Genomic DNA, 25,150 nt, shown 5'->3' with positions numbered 1-25,150 from the left:
AAATTAACCCAAAATGGATTAAAGAGTTAAATATAAGACCTGATACTATAAAACTAGAAGGAAACATAGGGGAAAAACCCATCAGTGTTGGTCTTGGCAATAATTTTTTGAGCATGATGCCAAAAGCACAAGCAACAAAAGAAAAAAATTCACAAATGCAACTACATCAAACTCAAAAGCTTCTGTACAGCAAAAGAAACAATCAACGAAATGAAAGGACAACCTACAGAATGGGAGAAAAAACCACGTATCAGATAGGGGCTTAATATCCAAAATATATAAAGAGCTTAGTCAACTCAATAACAGAAAAGCAAACAGTCCAATTAAAAAATGGGCAGAAGAACTAAATAGTCATTTCTCTAAAGAAGACATTGAAATGGCCAACAGACACATAAAAAGATGCTCAACATGACTAATCATAAGGGAAATGCAAACAAAAACCACCATGAGATATCATCTCCCATCTGTTAAAATGGCTATCATCAAGAAGACAAGAGACAACAGGTGCTGTCAAGGATGTAGTGAAAAGAGAACCTCTGTATGTTGTTGGTGGGAATGTAAATTGGTCCAACCAGTATGGCAAACAATTTGAAGATTCCTCAAAAAATTAAAAATAGATCTACCACATGATCCAGGTATTCCACTTCTGGGTATATACCCAAAAGAAATGACTACAGGATTTTGACAAGATATATGCGCTCCACATTTATTGCAGCATTATTTATAATAGCCAAGATTTGGAAACAACCCAAATACCCATACATGGATGAATGGGTAAAAAAGATGTGGTGCATATGCACAATGAAATATTATTCAACCGTAAGAAAGGAAGATACCTTCCCATTTGTGACAACATGGATGGACCTTGAGCACATTATGCTAAGTGAGGTAAGTCAGACAGAAAGACAAGTGCTATATTAGATCATTTATATGCGGAATCTAAAAAAATTAAACCCATAAAAAACAGAGAGTAAATGGTGGTTACCAGAGGAGGGGGGTGGCTAAGAATGATGGTGTTTAAGAGTACAAATGTGTAATGAGTAGTAAATAAGCCATAGAGATCAAATTCATATAATAGACAATAATATTATATTATAATTATGTAATATAAATATCACTATACTGTCCATCATATTACAATATGTAAATGTATCTATGTAATAAGCTATACACCTTAAGCTTAACAAAATGTTACATGTCAGATTTATTCAATAATAAATAAATGCCATACTAACACATAGTTTACATATAATAAGTATTTTTGAATTAATGAATAAGATATTGACAGACTGGTATTTTTTTCTTCCTGCAATCTACATAGATGCATCATTATGTAATAATGCAGTAATTATCATTATCATTTATTGAAAACATATTATTTACCAGTCTTCCAGTTTCTTTGTGATATGCCAACAAACATACCCATGATACACTATTATTGAAATTTTACAGAAGAAACTGAATTTTGGATTAAAAAACTTGCTTAAGGTAACCCAACCAGTAAGTGGCACAGTTAGAATTTGAGCTAAGGTCTTTCTTCAAAGCAAAAGTGCTGGCCACTATCCTAATATTTTAACTAGGTTAGGCCATAGTTCATGTTATATTAAATGGTCAAATTCCTTAGGGTTTAATGCCTAGATAAGTCTAATATTTCCCTTAAACTTGAAGACACTTTAATGCCATTTGGTAGTTTCTTCAATATTTTACATGTTTTTCAATGTACATTGTACCAAAATTCTATAAATAAATGTTTGTATTGAATACATAAAGGTAATACTTCCTCTTTCACATTGCCTTGGAGAAGCAGCAAATTCACATATTTTGTGGAAGTAGCATCAATCAGTTAACTGTTCAGATTGAAATTCTAAATGTGCTTACCTTTTTTGGAACAGTGATGACATTTGACAGTAAAATTTAACATTGGTAACCATTCGTCAATCCCTAACTTCAGCTTCTTGACTAAAGGGCCTTGTTTTCTGAAATTTTAAGGACCTTGTTTGTTTCAATGTAATTCTTCCTGAAATACACATCGGCACTCACAAGATGGTTTGCTATAGATCTCAAAAGTGCAAATATACCCAGAACCCAGGTCAAGGCTTTTAGAAGTGTAAATTGCTTGTATTTTCTTTTCTGTAAATTGCCTGTGTTTTGCTGCTTTTCAATTGGGTTGTTTAATTTTTTCAAAGTTTCTTTTCTTTCCCTCAAATATAGTGACAACAGCACAGTCTTTGGTTTTCCCGTTTATGGCATTCCTAGTTTATGAAGACATGACAGATCTTAGAAATTTACTGCACGTCTGTCCTGAAATTTGTTTTATCATTCCCATTATAGTTTTACTACCATGTGTATGTGTATGCACTTCTAACGAACATTCCTGAAGTTGTGTGACTTTTGAAACTCTTATAAATGAAAGTTTTCTGTATGTGTTCAAAGACCAAATTGTTTCCTTCTGGCCATATACACAAGTGCCTATTGTACTGCATTCTCACAGTACTCAGTATAGTGAGAAATTTTTGTTTTTTGCTATAGATGTTGATGTTTTTCCACATCTTCATCTTCATTTATTGTTATTAGGTGATGGGTGCTATTTTATACCACACAATTTCAATATTATATTTGGAAATGGCTTACGTGCATTTTTCCTCTTGCCCTTTTTTCCTTGCTTTTTCTTCCCTTTTACTTCCCTCCCTTCTCCTGTTCTCATCCTTCCTCTTCCCCTTCGGGGGAAGTGATGGTTAAGAATGCAGCCTTGAGAGCTAGACTACCTAGAATCAAATCTCCGCTCTGACACCCACCAATGTGTGACCTTGGGCATATTGCTACACTTCCCTCTGCCTCAGTATCTTCTGCTGTCAAATGGGCATATTTACTTACTTCATCGAGATGTGAAAGGATTATATGTAAGTTAACTCAGTGGTATGTAAATGCTAGGAACAGTGCTAGCACATAAAGTATTAATTTGTTTAAGATATTATTATTCTTTTCTCTACTTCTTTCAATAGGTTTGTTCAGAGATCTGCCTGTCTATTACCCATAATCACCCCAGGACTCAAGTTACTAAGAGCCTGGGGGTTCCTGTTGGGTTCTCAGCAACTCTGTCATCCTAAAATGGGGAGAGATGTCCACGCAGTGAAAGGTGTAGTGAGGGATCTTGCAAATGGCATTCTTCACAGAGATTAAATGTGACAGGTGACATGCTGTCCCCCAGAGGAAGCAGCTCTGGGAAGACAAAGGTTGAGTATTAGGAATAACATCCATTATCTCTCTGGACCCACTGAGAGAGTCATGTGGGACAAAATAGACAAGATGACTGCCTTTTGCATCTTAGAGTTTAGTGGAAAGACCCTCATTAAACAATTACATATGATTGTGTTAAATGTTATGAAGAGCTATGAGGGTGTATAATGGAAAGGCCTCATGGATTCTGGGGATTCAAGGAAGGCTCCATGGAGGAAAGGACTTTAAGCTGTTGTCTCTCCCACGTGCAGTCTAATAATTTGAGCCAAGAATACACTTTATACATGTCTCTGCTATTATTTTGTACCTGAAGGGCAAACATACAGCAATAACAAAACTTTCTTTTCTTCTAATTGTCTAGTGTGTCCTCACACAGTTATTTCCAGCTAATTTTATTGCATCATACAGTAATCTTATCATGGTGCCTTCCATTATCTGGTAAAGTGAGTGACTATTCTCTTGTGTAGTTTTTACAGTTTGTTCTTCACTTCTACTACCCTTTATGCAACCTTACTGATCTGTGCGTTTTCTCACCACTACTCTTTTTCACGTCTGGGTCACTGACTTGATGCATAATTTTTGTTCCTGTCTCTGCTTTTGTAGATCCTTTTCAGTCAGGCTTTCTAGGTAACTCTCTTTCCTGCTTATCTAGTAGATAATCTGTCTATTTGCTTCTTTAACTATTTGTCACTGACAGTTTAATTGCTAATCCTATTTGCTTTCTCAGCCAACTTCACAGTATTATTTGAAATATTTTTCCCATTCTGTTTTTGTTCTAATTATATAAATTTAATGAAATCTATATATTTAACGTACAACGAAAACAAAAAAATAGCCTAAGAAAACACAATTCTTGAGAGAATTTTTTAAAAAGTAAAAAATAAGTGACTAGCAATTCTTTATTCATTCAGCAAACATAAAGTGCAAAGTGCCAGCCAGCCTTCTAGGAGAGAGATTACTCTGTGGTCTACAGTAATTGCCCTAAGCAACATGACTTTATCAGATGGGGATGGAGAGGGAGAATTGTAATGACTGAAAAAATTAAGATGGAGATCTGTCCTGACTAAACCTTTTCTTCCTATAAGTCAGTAAAATCTAAAGAATGAATTTCTTATCTCTTTATAAGACCTATGGCCCTGGCCCCTGCCTCCTTTAACTGAAATGTATGTTCTAAGAACTCTATCTAGAATAGGTAAAATGACGGATTCATTTTACTTAGAGGCAATTCATTTAACTGATGTAGTAAGTGAAATATGCAAGGATTTTTATCTTGCATAATATGTGTAGTGGCATTTAAACAGTAAATTCAAATAATTATGTTTTTAAAATAATGACAAAATAGCACATTGCTTTTTAAATTTCCTTATAAAAACCACTGGTGAATTAATTAGTTGCAAATAGGTGATTATAAAAGTAAAAAAAGTAAAGCTGTTGAAAGCACATGGCCTCTTAGAGAAAGGTTAATTTTTGAAACATAGCTTATAATTTCTGGAATACTTTCTTTAGTATTTTAATTTTATTTAAAATGACATTTGAATTATAATTATCATTTTCAAAGAAATTAAAAATTAAGTTTAACAGGTTGATTTGCTTTAGAATTATATTAGTCACTAATGAAATGCTTAAAAAAATTTCTTTTTAGCGTTGTGGATATATTTCGAAAAAAGGAGAATGATGCAGCAGTTAAAATCCAGAGCTGGTTTCGAGGATGTCAAGTTCGAGCATATATCAGGTATATTGATTTTGTCATGGAACCTCAGATATATCATAAAAATATACTCCTTAGAAAATGTAATTTATTCATGTGGTTCTTATTGCAAATAATTTTTTATTTTACTTGTAATGAAGTTAATAAATTATATGATGTCCTTTAAAGACATAACTCTTTTTGGTCATATTTTCTCACATATAAAGAAACTAAATGATGTTGACCATATCTCTTTTAAAAATTCTCAATGTCATAAATATACTTGATCAGTTTATTTTCTTCAAGTTCCATAGGATGTGACAAATGATTGGACTTGTATTTTTATAGCAATGAATTTATTGACTGGTAAGAAAGAAAAACAAAACAAAACAAAAAGAAGCTATTCCAATCCTCTCCAACGTGTTGGTAAATAAAGGCAAATGACACCAAAATGATGTCATTCTGATTACAAAGAGACTGCAATTGATCCCTATGTTAACTGTTTCCACTTTTTGTTCAGTGCTCAAATTTCCCTCAGTTTCTCAACAATTCTGAAAAATATTGCCCTGGAAGAATATGACTAATCCATAATAACTCAGATGGTCAGCTAGGGGTTATACTGTATACTTCCTTATATTTACTAGTAGGAGCCAGACATGCAAATAAAAGCATGAAGATGACGGTTCTCTTTTGGCCACTATACCAAATAGGAACATGGGAGCAGAGAGTATTTTTTAATTCAGCAGACTAAAATGACTTTAGCTAAGGTAGACTGAGTAATATAAGTATGAAAAAGGGAAGTGTTTCTTGACCTCACAAATTATTTCAAAGTACTTATAGTAATTCATATCAATAGTGCCTGGCTTATTTCTTAACGTGTCACTATGACCTGTTTTACATAGTCTTTTTAAAAATATATTTCAATATTTCATTGCATTCTTCTTTCTTTTCAATTTTCTTTTGACTTATTTATTTTTACTGAAGTAATTTGCAATATTAGTTTCATATTAATTTAATAGCGATTCAAAATTTTTTATAGATTATATTCCATTTATAGTTACAAAACATTGGCTATATTCCCTGTGCTATACAATATATCCTTGTAGCTTATTTATTTTATACAGAGTAGTATCTCTTAATACCCTATCCCTATCTATTTCCTCCCTCTTCCATCACCCCACTGGTAACTACTAGTTCATTCTCTATATCTGCGAGTCTGTTTCTTTTTTGTTATATTCACTAGTTTGTTTTATTTTTTAGATTCCACATATAAGTGATAACATATAGTATTTGGCTTTCTCTGTCTGACTAATTTCCCTAAACATAATATCCCATGTTGCTGAAAATGGCAAAATTTCATTCTTTTTTGTAGCTGAGCAGTATTCCATTGTGTGTGTGTGTGTATACATACATATATACATATATATGTGTGTGTGTGTGTGTGTGTGTATATATATATATATATATCTTCTTTATCCATTCATCTGTTGATGGACACATAGGTTGCTTCCATATCTTGGTAATTATAAATAATGCTGCTATTGAATATTGGGGTACATGTATCTTTTCAAATTAGTGTTTTTGTTTTCTTTGGATATATATACCCAGGAATGGATTGCTGGATCATTTAGTTTTTTTAGTTAGATCATATTTTTAGGTTTTTTGGGAACCTTCATACTGTCTTTAAAAGTACATGTAAACTCGGCTTTGAATTTGATTTCTTGAATTGTGAAAAGGAATATTCTAAGCAAAAATTGAAGACATATCATTGTTTCAATGAAAGCATACTAATAAGCTTATTTTTCACCCAGGTACTTACACAGGGTAGCAACAATTATTCAGAAACAATGGAGAGGTTACTTAGGCAGACAACATTATCAACTAATTGTGAAGGTAAATATAAAATTTATATATGTTAACACTTGAATTATTCAATTTGTTGTAACTAATTCACTTTAGTCACATTTACATGTAGTTTTGAAGTTATTGATAATATTTATATGAGAACAAAATTGGGTTTAATTTTCAGAACGAGAATTCTTCTCAGAAGCCTTTGCTGATTTTTCCATGGAGAATTGATGACTCATTTCTTTATACCCAAACTATACTAGATATTTTATTTTTGTTAAAGTACCGTTCACAGCATATGCATTTGTATGTATTATTTGTTGAAGAGTCTCTATTTTCTAGACAGTGAGCTCTTTCAGAGTAAGCACTGTAGCTTGTTCATCTTTGGTCCACCAACATTTAGACCAATCCCTGGCCCATTGCACTGTCAGTAAACATTGGTTGAAGTGCCCCAAATTAATTCTACAAGATAAAAATGTAAGATAATTTCTCTCTGTGCTACTTATCATTTCCTATAATTGACTCTTGGGAGTTTTTGAAGATTGCCTTAATAAGTATAGCATAACACAATCATCTATATCCCCTGATAGACTTGCAGAAGTATGAGATAACATGCCAACTTATATTTCAGTTTAATGATTTCAGAAATTAAGAAAAAAATAATTTTTTGACACAAAATGAGGAGGTTTATAATCATTTGCCTACTTCACAAGTTTCCTGATTTGTTACTATTTTCTACTATAATAGTTTAAATTTGTTCTTCATTTATTCTTTATTAGAGGCATCTAAGTGAAATTAAAAGATATAGAGAGGGGAAAGAAAAAAAATAAGTAGACAACTAAATGATAAGAGTTCACCTTTGGCAAGAAAAGTTTAAAACATGTTAATAAAATACAGAGACTGCTTGGAGGAAGAGCGTAATACTTTAGATTTAATGAAATAAATAAGTATTTTTTAAAAAATGCTGGCACGAACTTTTTACAAGTTTTGGATCTCTCTTACAGTTAGGTTTAAAATCACTGTGATGCTCTTATAAAGCAGATCTGATGTCCCTACAGGGGAACCCATTTTAGTGGTAACTTCTCTAAATGACATGATTCCCTCAAGTTAAGCTCCTATTTTAATACTATACGTTCCCACTTAATTAATATGTCACTTAAGATTTTTTAAATCCACCAAAACCAAAGAAAAGTTTATTCTTTTAATTTAACTGGTTGAATAGCCCACTTACATGTCTGCAACAAACTTAAAGTATCTTTCATTAATTTTGTTAATTGTTAGCATGGGTTTTCTTGTCTAGAACACTAATCTCTTGCATCACTGACAGTTCAGACTACTTAAAAAGTAATTTTTAAGTTTTGAAATAATTTCAGATTTACAGAAAAGTTGCAAAAATAGTACAAAGAATTCCCCTATATTCTTTATGCAGATTTCTTCACTAAAGTGAACAAATTTACTTTATCATTTTCTTTTACCCCTCTATACATATTTTTGGTCTTTTTTCTATGGTTATTTTGAATCATTTGAGACAAAGTTGCAGAAGTGGTGCTCCTTTCCTCTCAGTTCATCAGTGGATATTTTCTACATAACCATATTAAAATGATCAGAATCAGGAAACTGACATCTGTACAATACTTTTATCTAATCTTTAGACTCTATTCACATTTCACTGATTTTCCCAATAATGTCATTTATAGCAAAAACATCTTTTCCAGGGTAAAACCCAGGATTTCGCGTTGTACCTAAATGTTGTTTTTCTTTAGTCACCTTTAATATGTTTGGTCTGTCTTTGCTTTTCATGATCTTGATATTTTTGAAGAATATAGACTATTTTTCAGATTATTCCTCAGTTTTGGTTTGGTTATGTTTCTTCATTGTTAGATTGAGGTTACGCCTTTTTTCTAGAAATACATCTCAGTACATCATGTTAGGAACCATATACTGTCAGTTTGTTGCAAGGCAGTTAATGCTAAATTTGATAATTTAACACACTTACTCTGTAGACTTGCTATTTTTATCTTGCGAGGCAATGTTTTAAGACTGGGCATATATCTTCTTCCTCATCAAAAATTTTTACCGTAGGTTTAGCATCTAATGATGGATCTTACCAGAATCAATTATTATTATATTTGTCAAATAGTGATTTTCTAATTTTGTCATTTCCTCTAAGTTTATACTTGTTAGCATTTTAGCATAAGAAAGGACCTTTTTTCCTCTTTCTTTCTTTCTTCCTTCCTTTTTCTTTCTTTCTTTCTTTCTTTCTTTCTTTCTTTCTTTCTTTCTTTCTTTCTTTCTTTTCTTTCTTTCATTCATCAGTTTTAACTCATGAATTCCTATTTTATTTAATGGGTTATAATAAATTATCGCTAATTGATTTGGTGCTAAAATTTTCCTAGATTTGGCCAATAGGAGCTCCTTCAAGTCAGTTTTTAATAGAATCAGATTACTTAAACAGGATGATCAAAAATTAAGTTGTTTTCTATGGAGTAATGAGCGTCTTTAGCCCTATTGTTTATTATTATTCATTAGTGGTTGGAGGTCTATATCTTTGTGTAGACAGGACAGGAGAGTATACTTATGTATATGTCATTCCATGAACACTGTGACTTAACTTTCATTGCTGCTATTTCCGCTCACAAGCCACCATTCAGATGGTTATGAATTGACACCTCCTTTTAATCAAACATATAAAAGTGTATACATTTCAGTGACTATTGTCAAAATATTCAACTTTGGAATCTGCATTTGTTCTAATGGTGTTGGAGTTGCTGAAAAAATGTCTTTAAAAGTTCAAGTAATGAGCCACCCAAGAACATTGTTTGTTACTTTAGTGTCTCAACTAGGTTTGATCAAAAAGAGTATTGCTCAGCATCGTCGCCAAGTTATTCTCCAGATTTGCATCTAATTATCTTTGGGCTCTTGAAAAAAATTAAAAATGGAGATTTTCCTCAGTTAGATTGGTTCTTGATGGTTTTTAAATCTATTAACCTGTAAGGTATTTCAGAACAGGTCCGTTTTATTTATTTATCTGTTTTTGCCATTGAATGCACATAAGGTTCGATAAATAACATAATCTGATCTCAGTACATAATTATTGAATGAGATTAAAATAGCTGACATTGACTGGTTGACTAGTGAAAGTGAAATATTGTACTAAGCATTTTGTATACTTAATGTATATACCAACTAAAGTCTTATACCAGTCCTGTGAATACTATCACCATTTAATAGATGAGGAATTTTAGGCTCAGAGATGGTTACTTCCCCAAGGATACACTATTAGTGATAAGTGGAGAAAAGTTCAAACCCAATTGGGTTTGATTCAAAAAACCTTATATATAGGTCTGATAGGCAGTTTAATCTCAGTCATTATTGGAGGTTTCCCTTCTCTGGTTTATACAGAAGTCCTGTGAGACTTAAGTAGTGCCAACATAGCAGAGATTCTTACCTTTGTCGAGTCTTCATTCATAAGATGTCTATTGTCTGAGCTCGTGTGTTTGATCCTTCAGGATTCATCCTTGGAGGACTCCATGGCTACTGGGCCACATAAAGGGAAAGGGAATTTTTGCCAAAACTGATATCTTCCCTAGTGCTTAGAATCCTGTCTCTTCCACAGCTGCCACCAAGTTTATCCCTAGAGTTTTAGCCACCTCTCAGAAGCAATAAGAATTCCCAGTGTCATATTTTCTTATTAGAAAAGCTAACGCCCCACTCTTTCCCAGGCATGTGGAATATTTACTCCGTTTTTTCTCTTTTTCTGCTCACACCTCTCCTCTTATCATCCCCGCACAACCTCCGTGTAATTTCTCAGAGCTCAGATTTTAGGGCAGCAAAGCCAGGGATGGACAGTCACATATAAATGGACTGAAGCAAAAATGCATAAAAGGACCCGCTACTTTCGTGGGTTGGGGATTGGGCCATGACTTAAGGATAGTGTTTGAATCTACATTAATTATCCTGTCACACACATAGTCCTATAGTAATTGTTGAAACCACCATTTCCAAATTTATTCTGCATAAACTTTTGTTTTTGCCTAACAGCTATATATCAATACAATAATAATAAAAATGCCATATAGTATATATTAGGCTACAAAATGAATGGTATAGTTAGCAATTTTAAAACTTTAGTAACAGTTGCTGTTACTAAAATGTAGCAAAATTTTTAGCCCTGTATATAAAATAAGTACAAACAGTGCAGCTATTTTGGAAGCTGAAGAAACAGAACTGCTTGGTCTCTTTCCCTGTGGCCTCTGTTGTCATCTGAGCCACCAGAGCATGATCTGAAAGCCACTGATTTTAATTTGCTTGTCTGGGGAAGGATCACAAAAAACTGATGATATTAACTGCATGGGGGGAAGAGAACTTGAGGAATAAGCATAGGAAGTAGACTTTTTACTGTAAACTCTTTGGTAGCTTTTGAATTTTAAACACTGTGAATATATTATCTGTTAAATAAATTAATTAAAAAGGAAAGTCAATTTAAAAGGTATTCCCCCCAACAAACACACACAGGCAAGTAATAAGCGCTCAGGTGAGAAGTTAATGCTATCTCCAAAAGTCTAAGAGGTGAGACTTGCACTGATCCTCAGGGAATCAGTAGACTGTAGCCTGGGGAGAGGGAAGTCCATTTCGGTTAGGAACAGCGTGAATGAAGGTCTGAAACTGGGAATGAGCATGGTGTAACAGGAAATGGTGAGGATGTTGATCTAGATGGCTCAGAGTATTTGAGGAGTAGCGGCAGGTTGGTAAGGAGCTGAATGTGACTTTAATAAAATAACTTCCTACATTTTTAAAGGACTTTCTTGTTTAAACACATGTTTTACATTCATTGTTTCATATTTTCCAGTAACAGTCTGTCAAGTAGAACGTGCAGGTGTTTTATCTTCATTTTATAGGTGGAGACATGGAGGCTCAGGGTGATTAGATGATGGGCCCAAGGTTCTCAGTTCCTGATCCCTGCAGATCCATATGCTAAGTACCTACTAAAAGTCTTCTCTGGAGGTCCCTCAGGTACCCCCAATCTGTTCCTCCTTCTATATTCCTTTATTCAGGTAAATGGTACAACCATTCAGCTGGAAATCCACAGTCATCCTTGCCTCCCCACCACCTTCTTTTCCCCACCCTCTCTCTCTTATCAGTCATCAAATACTTTGCATTGTCCCTCAGAAAATCTCTTGATTCCAACCTAAACTTGATAATTTCGCTCCCATGCCCACAGTCCTCACTGTAGCATACAGCACAAAATTCATACTCTTCAACATGACAGGTCACGTTTTCATAGTCTCATGATTGCTTATCTAACCTCACATCTTGCTAAACCTGTATAAACATACTCTGGACACGTTAAACCACTTTCCATGATACACCAAGATACGCCATGCCCTACAGGTTTTTTGCAAATGCTGTTTACTCTGCCTGGAATGCCCTTCTTCACTCTGACCTGCCTCCCATTGGTCTGAATCCCTATTCATCCTTCAAGACTTTACTTAGGATTAACCTTCCGGATCTCCTGAGGCTGAGTATAGAATGGTAGGAGACTGCAGATACTAGGTGTGCCTTCCTCATGCTTTACTCCTGTAGGTGTTTGTGCCACTGTGACCCATTTGTTTATTTACATCTCTTATTTGACTGGGAGCTCCTGAGATGCAATGACTATTCTATTTATTATATCTCAAACGATCACAGTAAATGTCACATAGAAAGCCTGTAGAATTTTTTGCTAACTGGATAAATTAATAACTCACCGGGATATAAGTTGGAAGGCTTCGCTATGGTCAACCTAGCTGGTGATTGGTATCCACGTGTGCCAAAAATTCTTCCCTACCCGCCTCCTCATAAAAGAATGATTCCTCCCCGTCTCATTGATTTTGGTCTAAGCCATGTGTTGTGGGCCATAGCTACAGGGAAACTTAGCCCACGTGTAATGTGAGTAAGAAATAAACTTTTTGTTTTATAAGCTAGTAAGATAGCTGCATTTTTATCTCAGCAAAGCTGATTAATGGTTGTAATGGCAACAAAAGCATGGATGTTGATAAGAAAACATTCTGAATGGGACACTCAGAGAAGCTTTTACAAAAAGATGTTGTGAGATTTTGAGTTTGTGGTGATGTTAGGACACCTCCATGTGGTGGTGTCTTGTAAGGCGATTTTGCTATCTCTCGGAAGAGTGTCTGGCACATTATAATTAGCACTCAACAAAAGCTTATTAAAGAGGACTTTTAGATGAAGAGTCAGAGCTGGAGATAAAGGTTTTAGAGCCATCATTATAAGATGGCAGGATTTTCTACCTGATGGAAAAGTATCTGAGCAGTAGAGCAGAGGGCCAAGGATTGAGGCTTGTGGAATGCATTAGTAGGATTTAGGCAGAGGAAGGGAGTTATAGGAAGATAACAGAAAAACAGAGACACAATATCACAGGAAGCAGAGGAGAAAACTGTTAGAAAACTTGGAGTTATCAACAGTCTCACGTGTGGCAAAGGTCAAACAAAGTGAACTGTGGAAAGTCAGAAGTCCTAGGATCTCTTTAGATAAGTTCTGTATTTTAGACAGCCTCCCTCAAAATTCTACTGTACGAGAATATTTCTACCCAGCTTTTAAATAATTCTCACAGCAACTCCAGTCAACTTATCCAGTCCTATAGTGTTATGCGTTCTCCACGGTGGTGCCCTCACTAACCCACGATAACAGAGCCATTCCAGTTTTCTTTTCTGATTTGATTCTCTTTTGCTTCCTGGATGACTATTGTTTTTGTTTATTTTAATTTTCAATGTCCATTCAGGTCTTCCTGCTGACTTTCATGCTGCCGTATCTGGCGACATAACCCAAATTTGTCCATCGTAGGGACCGAGGACTGTTGATTCACAACCTCAAAAACCTTTCCCTGTTAGTGAGGATGTGCTCTGATTCTTCTTTTTTATTAACAATGGATTTCTAGTCACCTGGTGTGTGTGTTCAGTGCACGTGCATCCCAGACCTCCTGAATTCCTGCTATGATTTTACTGCAACCTGCGCTTCCCATTGGATACTCAAATGGTCCTACTGTTTTGGTCCCCTTCTTGTTTTCAACTGTATAATGTTCTATATAGCTTATCCTTACCACTTTTTGCTTTATTTCATAAATGGTGAAGTGAAAATAGTTATTTCTGTAGGCGATAGTACCAGAAAAATGTTCAAATATTTCATCTGCCTCTTTCGGAAAACTAACACTTTGAGCGTTACCTGAGTGAATTCATCAATATAACCTAATAGGACAGCTGTATGCATCTTGTTATCCTTTTCAATTTCCCCATTATATAGTTTATATGATGTTTAATATCAAGTACACTATTTTTAGTCACCACACTCTGAGAGCAGCTACCCTGATATACGTGATTAATTCTATATGCATTATTGTGAAATAAATATATATAACTGTAGTTCTAAACAGCTCAATGTTATGTTTTTAAATTGAGATCATTCGGTGAATAACATATATATGGCACCACATTAACAGAACTTGGTTAAAACTTTTTGTTAAAGTATATTAATAGCCTCTGGTAGAACTGATTAATTTATAAAGATAATTCTCATTAAAAATAGATTATTCTTCAAATTATAAAAATAATTTAATTTATTGCTGAAAAGGCTCACAATACTTATATACTACTTATCGTTTTACTGCTCTTCTCACAAAGTTTTCATATTTGATTAGTATTTGAAAGAGTAACATTGGAAAGAAATTCTATTAACTTTAAATGGAACAAAGGATATCATCTGCTATCAAATCCCATTTTGCGTTGTCATGATAAATACCAGCAGGTTTGTTTTTGAATGGATAGTTAAAATACATAAAATTTCAGTCATTATTTTTAAAACTGATGAGATTGACACAGTTGCTTGTACGGACATTTTTATTTCTCTTCATTAGATAAATGAATGTTCCTTCTATAGCCCAACTCTCTTTATAAATCTCTTTATAAGGCTTCCAAATCAGTTATATGTTAATGAGGCAACATTTATCACTCTTTAGTGTTAGAGCAGAAAACTGAAACATAATCTGTTTTTTCCCCTCAGGATCTGGCATTTTAAATAAATACCAAAGGCTGGATAACTTAAGACTCTGACTTTTCTAATATAAATTTAAAACTTTACTAACATATTTTCATTATAATAATATGATTTAGATTTAGTTTACTTGCTTTTAAAGATTACATTAATAATAACGGTGAAAAATAATATAATTGGCTTTTAATTTTTTGCGTGTGTGGAAGACGGAAGGTTATTTTAACAATCGGCTGTTGATAACGACCAGATTGGTATCAGTTGCCAGCGAACAAGGCAAAGCATATGCACAAAATACTCATGATTATTTGATAATAAATCATTTTAATGATCATACTCAAAATTATGAAATGAGGATGGCACTGAAGTGGAAAATAACAAAGGCACAGGCTCCCCAGATCTGTTATCCATATGTGCATGGCTTCTAAAGTTTCCAGAGTCATCACTTTGATGCAAATATTTCCTCTGTATTGCCCAGTCTAGCAAATAAAGCCAGTTGATCTGGTCAAGTTCATATAGATGTATTACTCAAATTTATTATAACTATGTATTTCTTTAAATGTTCTGTTTTTGAAAATGATTGACCGTTTGAAACTCCGGTTTTCTTGGTTTCCAACCTAAATGCTCAACAATAATGGAAAGATTAGTTAATTTATGATATGTTCATTAACAAAATATCAATGTAACCATTGTATATAAACATATGTGAAGAAGGAACTTGAAACTGAGGAGAAGGACATACCTGTACTAGATCTGTCTACTAGGTGGAAAAGCCTTTAATAGAAATTAAGCCATCAGGGATTTAAGGAGAAGAATTTGCAATCTGAGTTTAAGACTTAAGAGGAGAAACATTTCTAGTTCACACTGTCTGGAACATGGCTATGGGAAGTGGATGTCATTGCGACTGGGAAAGGCAGGCAATAGTGAGAGCAGGTAATTGAGTGTGTTGTATATGTGAATTTGAAAAGCCTCAAGATACGGCAGGAGTTGTGGTGAAGAATAAGACCTTTAGCTTGGTGTCAAAACGTTTAGAGTGTATTATTGGAGTAGGTCAGGGGAGGCGAGGAGGGGAAAGGAGAGTGTACCTAGAGACCTGAGGACGGGTGACAACACCAAAAAGGGAGAGAGAGTGATAAATGTGAAAAGCTTGAGAGTAAACTGAGGTTTTTTGTTCTTTGGGTTTTTGTCGTGGTAGTTGTTGTTGCTTCTAAAGGAGTACTTCCTGCTGGTTTGAAATGGTTTGAAAGTATCCACTGGAGCCGAGAGAATGCCAGCAGCTTCTTCCAGTTGCTGTTCCTTAGACTGGGGGAGAAAAGGTGGTTTCTCCTATAAATGTTAGTGAGAACAGCAGGAGACAGGATTTGGACAGCTAGGAAAGGATGATTAAGACATTTTAGGGGAGTAGTAGGACATGAAGAAGAAAAGATAAAAATTTGATCAGATTGAGGTTTAAAGGACTGGCGTGGTGGGAGATAATTGGAGAACAAAATTGGGACCTGGTGCAGTGAGCTTTGAATATCACTTGACCTCTAAGAGTGTGGTTCTAACCTATCCCCACCCCCGCCCCTGCACTGTAGTTCACCTTGTAGAAAAAACGGAAACTCAAAACATGAGACATGCTCCCATCGATATCATGGTCCAATCCCATTGAACAGCAGCCCTGTCCAAAAGGTCCACATGGATACTGACCACTCAGAAAATCGTTTTTAAAAGGAACACAACTTCCAGAAAAAATTTCAGAAGCCTTCTGAAAATTGAGCTAGGTGACATGACAAGGGCCATATGGCGAACAAGTGGTTTATTTAGTGTTCAAATGCTGTTTTTCATCCCAGGAATTCTTCCTACTCTATCTGTTGTAAATGCAACATATCAATTCTGTTTATCTTTCTCTCCCTGTTTTCTTTCTCCCCCTCCCTCTCTTTTCCCCTTCCTTCATTTAGTCAACAAATAGTTGGGAAACATCTATAATTGAGCATCATGTTTTCATTACATTGAAATTTATCATCTTTTATGCTTGATTTTCACCCCAGATCTTTAGTCTTCCTCTTTAAAATAGACTTGGTACCTTCATGATAAAATAGGAAATTAATATATAGTAAGGAAAATTTGGGAATTTTTCTCTGCTGATGAATTACTATAGTCTGTCATTCTTGGATATGTTATCAGTATTTAGTAGCTGTGATATATTTGCTTATCCAACTCCATGGAATGGAAAAAAAAAAACCTTTTAGGACAGAATCCTGGAAAATAATATTAAGAACAAGGGTTTTTGTATGAATTATAATTTAACTACTCATGTAACCAAAAGAACAAATATTAGTATAACAAATAATCATCACTGCTCAGAATAGAAATATAGAGACTTAGACAGTATTTTACAAAATTTCAAAGTGTCCAATGTGTCTCATAGGTAGCTTATGGAAATGCATGATTCACATTCACAAATGATTTTTTAGTGTTTTTTAAAATTGTGGTAAAATATATATAGCATAAAATTGATCATTTTGACTATTTTTAACTGTACTGTTCAGTGACATTAAGTACATTCACATTGTTTTGCAAGTATCACCACTAACAATCTCCAAAACTTTTCCATCATTGTAAAGGGAAACTCTGTACCCAGTAAACACTAGCTCCTCCTCTTCCCCCAGTGCCTGGTAGCTACTATCCTACTTTTTGTCTCTGTGAATTCGACTAATCCAGGTACCTCATATAAGTGGATCGTACAATGTTTTCGTGGTACTTTCAGATCTGGGCTATAGGATTGAGAATCAATGTAACATCCATCTGTGCTTCACATGAGAATGATAACCTGGAATCAAAGTGCTTTCCCACCTTTTAACTATAAAATTCAAAATTCTTAGGCTCAAACCTATATCTCTTCTTTGTTCAGAATAAAATTTAACCTCTTATACCTTTTGGAATTTTACTTATAGTTAAATTACATACTTTTAGCCACAAAATGTGTAACAGTGATGATCCCTTTCCTAATGACCATCAGCTATGTCCCAAGCACCTTAAATACCTTATCTTATTTTATTCTTCACAAGAACTCCACGGAGTATGTGATGTCCCATTTTGTAAGGCTAGAAGTCAAGACTGGATGACTTCAAGTAACTTGTTCAAGCCGCACAGCTGGTAAGAGCAACGTCAGGACCTGAACTCAGGTCTGTGGCTTGAAAGCTCACTAATGCGCACTGCTGCTGACTGAACAGCAATATGAAAAAAGATAAGAAACAATATCTTTTTCTGCACCCAACTTTCTCAAATATATAATTTCCAATATGTTTCTTCTGTGTAAAAATATTTAGTGTTTATATTTGCCTTGAAGAAGTACTCTAAGTAAATATTTTAAGTTGACCTCAAACACCAAGATTTATGCCTTGCTTGCCATAACGAAGAAAGAGAATTTAAAATGAAGTAACATCATTGTGTTCATTTGTAAATAACATATTGCAGCCAACTGTTTCCTAACTGCTCAGACTGTTGATAACTAATCCAGCCCTGCTGCTCTCCACAGACAATTTGCTTTGGATCAGATCAGGCAATTCAAACAATACTAATTACGGTGAAACCCTTTTGTATGAATTCTTGTTTGTTGCAGGGAAGAAAACCCCTGTATAAAAGGCTAAGGCACTTATCTCTGATTTTTGCTGAAACATAACACCTATTGCCTAAGTTCAAGTTTATATTAGTCTGATGAGTTTTGACTGAATAAAATAGATAAAGTTGTATTTTGTGTGGAAAAAATATGTATTTCAATGTTTATTGTACTGTCATGAATTATGTTAATTGTATCTTTTTAATTGAAAGAGCAGATGTGGAAGTTTTATTTAAAGCAATATTTTCATTGAAATAAGCTATGTTGCTAAATGATTATTTACTGTCACAGAGATTCATGCATTAAAAGACAAATGTGTCTCTACTAGAAAGAAACCAAGTCTTTAGGAAGTCTTCATTATGTCAGGGGATTTGCTGTAACATGATATCATTGTATTTATGATATTATGGTGTTAAAATGAATATTAAATGAAACAAAATTCCCAAGGATTACTCAGGAGGCAGCTAAGTACATAACATTTTGTACAGATGGTTGGAAGGCACAATTTTGCTCCATCACTGCATCCATATCCTTGAACGATTTCGACTGAAGACAGCATTTCTTTGAATTTTTCATTAAACCAGACGTCTTGAAATATGAATTCCTTTTATGTTTCTGTGAGTTTTGGCTAAAAGAACCCCAGTGAATAAATCATACAATACTACATGTCACCAGCACTTGTGAATATTTCTGCTTTGTTATTCTATTCTCAGTAGAGCACCATTGATTATCAAACTCAGCGGAGAGCATTTTATGATCATATATCTCCATTAGCTCCTAGTTTGACTACCATAGATTTTTCTGGTTAAGCCTGCATTATGTATTAGGAAGCCTATCTCTTCAATACAAGTTTGATTTCATTTTTCTAAGCATGGAACTCTTATTATGTATTATGTATAAAGATTCTTATCTTTTATATGTAAAAATAGGCTGCACTGTCTTTGTGTGAAACTAAAATATATGCCATCTTTTTTTTTTCTCGATTCACAGTTAGCATATTACACTATGAAGATGAATCTCTACAATGCAATGGCTGTCAGGGTAAATATTTCTTCACTTGTTAAACAAATGAAAAGTCAATTGTGCCCTGAATTCACTTTTAATAAAATGAGCAAACCAGAATAATGCAAATTTGATTGATATGCTAATGGTAAAGAGAGAAAAGAGTACATAGTTAAAAAGTTAGCTGTACTAAATAGTCTTGGCAGTATTAAAAATTAGAGTAAAATGTAAAACATGTAATTATCAATGCGTATGTTTTAGAATGTTAAATATCTCTGAGCCATGACTAGAGAAAGACTGTAAATATTAATGAAGCAATGTATTAGTTTCCATATGTCATATAAAATACTGTGATAAATAGATGAGCATGGTTCTGGAATATAAGATTCCTGCCCAATACAAATCAATTAGAAATTATTCATATGATTTCACAGTAATAAAGTCAGTTTCCAGCTTAGAAGTTTTATTCCTATCATTTCTGTGTTCACTTTTATGTGTTATTTGCCTAATAGGAAGCTGAATTTAGTGATTATGAGGCTTCCTTGGTTTCTGCTGAGATTTGGGGAAGAGCCACGACAAAAGTATAATTTCTTTTGTATCAGACAATATGATTTTAGCTTAATTGTGAAGCTATTATAAATGGGGAAATTACTTAAGTGAATTTCATTAATGTCCTTAAAACCTATGTTTTAATGTTACCCTATTATATTCTCTCTCATTAATCTATTAATTCTTGCTTCTGCTAATAACGGATTTTATTTTGGGTGAAGAAAGATAGTAAAATACCTTCTGAAAGTCCTGTGTTGAACTAAGGCAAGTTGAATTAACATTATTTTGCTGACTTACACTGCTTTGGGAAGGGACTTTCCTATGCAGATGTGAGTGTGTTGGAGCCCAGCCCAGGGCAGATCTCTAGTATCTGTCTACCTCTCGGTGGTTCTGTAGTGTAAGGGAAAAAAAGAAGAGGAAGAAGTAGATCTTTTTTGCTTCTTTTCCAGAGGCAGATACTCCAGATGCACTGGGCTATATTTACCTTTCTTAGAAATCCAGTAATATAAGAAAATAATGTGGCTTTCATCTTTTAATGGGAATGCTTGAGTCTGGGAATTGAGGAGATTCTGATTCTCTGTACAGCTCTGCCAAAGACTTAACCTCTGAGCCTAAAACAGTGTTAGATTTTTTTCTTTTCTGCATGCCCTTTGTCAGATACGTCTGCAAAGTAAAAAGCAATAGATGACGGAGGACCTAAAGCAGTTGATGGCGGAAGGCTTAGACGTCCCCATAGATCACCATAGGTCACCAAGGGAGACAGAGGCACAGGAGTCAGGGTTAGAAAAATGCATTCTCTTGTTTATTATTTAGCCCCAAATTTTGTATTGAATTCTGATCTGGCTTGAATCATTAAGATTCATTTTACCTTGACGGGGTATATCTAAGAAACTCATATCAAACCAAGCCACTCAGAAGGCAGTGTTTTTGACTTATTCTAACATCATACTAAAAGCTACATTTCCTAACGTTACTGAACCAAACTTGGGTCCTCTTGCCCATACACAGTAAAGCCAATCTACTGACACTGGGTTGTGGTGAAGGAAAGTGGAGCATTTATTGCAGGCACCAAGCAAGGGTTCCCGGTAGCTAGTGCTTAAAAGGCTGGAACTCCTTGAAGGCTTTCAGGGAAAGGTTTTTAAAGACAGAGTGAGGGAGGGGGTTGTGGGGTGTGTGATCAGCTTGTAAACATTCTTCCGATTGGTTGGTGGTGAGGTCATCAGGAGTCAACATCATCGCCCTTCTGGTTCCAACCGGCCTGGGGTCTCTGTGCTTGCGGGCAACATACAGTTAACTTCTTCTGCTTGGTGGGGGTTCAGTATCTGCAAAACAGCTCAAAGCATATGGCTCAGAATATTATCTATAGTCCTTGAGGAGGAACTAAAGGTCCTTAACTTTGTTTAATGGCTAAACTATTATTATTTTGTCTTGCTTGACTGTTTTCCTTTCTTTCTGCGTTTTCTCATTTCTCTGATTAAACTTACTCTTTGGACTTGGGGAAGGCCTAGGAGGCTAAAGCTTCTCTACAGACAAGAGGCAGATGGAGGGCGCGGGGTGTGGGTCAGTTCTGGGAAGGCCCCATAGGGTCCTGCTCGGTCACACCTAATAGTATTGCCCAGGGTTACCTCATCTTTGCTTAACATCAGCGGACAATGTTGAACTCTCCCTAAGTCCTGTGATCCTAGAAAACAGAAAAGTTTAAACCCCTCCCCCCCAACTCTTTTGTGTTTTGGAAACAGCTTACTGCAAAAAAATCCACCCTTCACCATATGACTTAGCTGTGGATGGTCCCTTGTTTACCTATGACAAGGCCAGACACAGTCCCCCAAATTCCCATTTTTTTAACCTCACAAATGATTAGCTGAACTGCTTGTCTCCATCGATCAACTGGAAAAAACATGTTTATTAACCAAACTATGCTTAAGGTTCTCTCCTTCGCCTAGGTCCCTGAACTTTAGCCAGCAACGGCATCTCCTTAGTACCTCCTCTTGAGAATGGGCTTCAGGGTAAAGCATTCTCAGATCTCCTATATGATTATGCCACCCTTTTATCCCACTTCCCCACATCAGGTTCTTTCCAGCCTTGTTCACACCTTCCTATTAAAGGAAAACTCTTTTTGCCTAAGTTTCGCCATGTTTGCAAATCTTACGGTCAAAGATTCTCCTCATCGCAATAGTCCACCTCTACCCCTGCAGGAGTCACTCACCCCTTCTTTCTTGCAGTAATTCTTTCAAATCAAGTCTCTCCTTGCTAGGTCCAGGTTTTTTGTTTTTTTTTTTTAAACTTTGGGTTTATTTATTTATTTATTTATAGCTGTGTTGGGTCTTTGTTTCTGTGCAAGGGCTCTCTCTAGTTGTGGCAAGCGGGAGCCACTTTTCATCGCGGTGCATGGGCCTCTCACTATCGTGGCCTCTCTTGTTGCGGAGCACAGGCTCCAGACACGCAGGCTCAGTAGTTGTGGCTCACGGGCCTAGTTGCTCCGCGGCATGTGGGATCTTCCCAGACCAGGGCTCGAACCCATGTCCCCTGCATTGGCAGGTAGATTCTCAACCACTGCGCCACCAGGGAAGCCCCAGGTTTGTTTTTTATTTGACACATTCCAGGAGAGAAGGGTAGAGGTGGGAATGCAGTGGTCATTAAAGCAAAGGGAAGGAAGACTTGAGCATTACCTAGAGGTTGAAATGATCCACTAAAGACACTCAGGAATTTTTGCAAGGCTCTGTGGAGTATGTAAATACTACTGTGGGAAATTTATAGTAGAAACCCTTCTCTACAAAGATGTTCAAAGACTTCCTTCAGAGGTTTGGATGAGTTAATTTGGTAACTTGGTAATGAGGAATGAGGCTTGCTGGCACAGAGGCTGATGTGATTACCTAACAAAGATTAATTTTTAGCATTGAGTGATCACATGACTGGAGCTGAACTTATTTGTAATGGACATGGACAAATCTATTTGTAAGTGGATTTTTTGCAAGATGGTGCTCTGAAAATTTGTCTCTCTGCGGGAAAGAGAGGCTGAAGAGACCAATGTGTGGTCCACATACCTTCATGGCGTACACATCTGAAGATTACAACCCTAGCTTGATACCAGCAGCTGAAGTTTTACTTCTACTAGCTACAACTCTGCCTTTTCAGTTTTTAAGCTATGAAGTAACTTTGCTCAAAAGAGCTACCCTTTAAGTGATTAAAATGTGGGTGGCAGTGAGTGTCACACAGGTGGAAGAATTTCTAGGAGTAACAGATAACTACCAGAAGTCTATATGGCCAGTAATATTCAGACAGATATATTTTTATATATACACCTAAATCATACAGTAGAAAATAAAAAAACTTTTGTCTTACTCTGCCTCGTATACTGAGTCAATTGCAAATTATGTATTTGACTATTGACTCCTAGCATGACAAGTTATATTCAATTGTCAAAGAGGCTAGTGGAGCATTTCTGAAAAGAGAAGGAATTTAAAATTTTCATTTGTAGCTAATCCATTCCTAAATAGATGTCGCTTTTTTATAATGAAGAGTAAATTATATGTATGTGATTATTTAATGTCATAGATATTCATATCTTGATTTGCTGCCTTTATTTTTTAAAAGGTCACCTTTTCTCTAAAGATTTTACCATCCCCCTACCCATGTAGAATTGATCACTCTCCTTTTTTTTTAATTTATTTATTTATTTTTGCTGTATTGGGTCTTCGTTTCTGTGCGAGGGCTTTCTCTAGTTGTGGCAAGCGGGGGCCTCTCCTCATCGCGGTGCGCGGGCCTCTCACCATCGCGGCCTCTCTTGCTGCGGAGCAGAGGCTCCAGACGCGCAGGCTCAGCAATTGTGGCTCACGGGCCCAGTTGCTCCGTGGCATGTGGGATCTTCCCAGACCAGGGCTCGAACCCGTGTCCCCTGCATTGGCAGGCAGATTCTCAACCGCCGCGCCACCAGGGAAGCCCCACTCTCCTTTTTTTAATGTCCCTATTTTACCATCAACATACTTCTGTTGTAGAACCTGTAACAATTTATTATCCTTACTAATTTACATGCCTGTGTCCACCCGCCCCCCCGCCCCAAACACTGTAAGTCTCTTGGGGCCCGGATCCTATCTTCTTAGTCTTTGTATCTACAGTTCCTGGCTTATACTAGGTTGTTAAATAAATGTCCGTGAATAAATCAGTGAACGTTGGCTCATGCTTTTTTAAACAAGGAGTAAAAAAGTTGTTTGTTTTAAATATTCTTTGTTTAGGTCCCTTGGCGGCCTTGATGGAAATTATTTAAGCCTTTGCTGGTAGATCTTTAAGGCTTTTTTGAGTGCCCGACTAGGCTAGGTGGTGTGGATAAACTGGACATGAGAAGGTAATATTTGCTCAGTGCAGTTCATATGTGAATGGAAGACCTCATGAGCTTTGTGACGTTGCTAAAGTGTTATAACAGGTACAGGCTTGAAGGAGGCTTGCTATGATATCAGCTGCTGTCAGAACCCACAGTGTGCCTGTACAAAACCCCTGCGACTGATTTGCAGCTAAGCCAGTGACAGTCAATTAATACAGCAATAAATTGCTCAGTAAATTTTTATCTTAGCTCCTGGGGCCCTATTCCTCCTGTTTCTCCGTGCGACACATTATTGCCTTTTTGGTCTTTAATTTGAATTTACTCCAGATTAGGGTTCTGCTTTTCCTCTAGCATCTTGGCTGCTGCTCTGTGGATCTCATTTAAATTTGGCCTCCAACTTTTTTTGTTCAGTTCTCACTCTTTGAACAGCTTTTAGTATCTTATACAAATGTCATGAGTTGATTCATCTACTCAACTTCTTTCTCTCCCTGTTCCACCTAGATATATGATTGTGTATCTTTTTACAGCCTGACGTAGAACTGACCCTCCATTTCTGATGTTAGTGAACATCTACTTAAGCACTTGGGTGTCACTTCAGACCCTCCAAACACAGGGCTTGGAGAATCAGTTTTCTAATAATATAAAGACGAAAGGCAAAATTACTTTATGTGTAGAAAGCCCATTTATAAATATCCACAGGTAGCAAAAAAAAGTGCAGTTTAGTGGAATTATTTCATGCATCCTAAGGTCTTTTACTTGTTCCTTTTCTCCAGTACTTTGATTCATGGTTCTTGACATTTAGGATTTTTTTTCTTTATGGCTTTTGTTTACTGGCTGACCCCATCCAGGATGAAGCCTATTGTAT

General features: G+C 35.7%; 1 protein-coding gene across 4 annotated transcripts in view; it reads left to right on the top strand.

Moving 5' to 3' along the window:
- Positions 1-25,150, top strand: part of SPATA17 (spermatogenesis associated 17) — a 268,975-nt gene that overhangs the window by 20,719 nt on the left and 223,106 nt on the right. For 3 of the 4 annotated variants that reach the window (XR_009499172.1, XR_009499173.1, XM_059905699.1), the window contains exons 2-4: positions 4,880-4,969; positions 6,736-6,817; positions 19,407-19,457. Coding sequence is in view for 2 of the 4 variants with exons in the window: in XM_059905699.1 (XP_059761682.1) it covers positions 4,880-4,969; positions 6,736-6,817; positions 19,407-19,457 (223 nt within the window). In the remaining 2 variants the exon portion in view is untranslated. The remainder of the gene's footprint in view (positions 1-4,879; positions 4,970-6,735; positions 6,818-19,406; positions 19,458-25,150) is intronic. The other variant, XM_059905716.1, reaches the window with a different exon arrangement.

This window comes from Balaenoptera ricei, chromosome 1, assembly GCF_028023285.1.
Source record: "Balaenoptera ricei isolate mBalRic1 chromosome 1, mBalRic1.hap2, whole genome shotgun sequence".
Taxonomy (NCBI): domain Eukaryota; kingdom Metazoa; phylum Chordata; class Mammalia; order Artiodactyla; family Balaenopteridae; genus Balaenoptera; species Balaenoptera ricei.
This window is presented reverse-complemented; position numbering and strand designations above follow the sequence as displayed.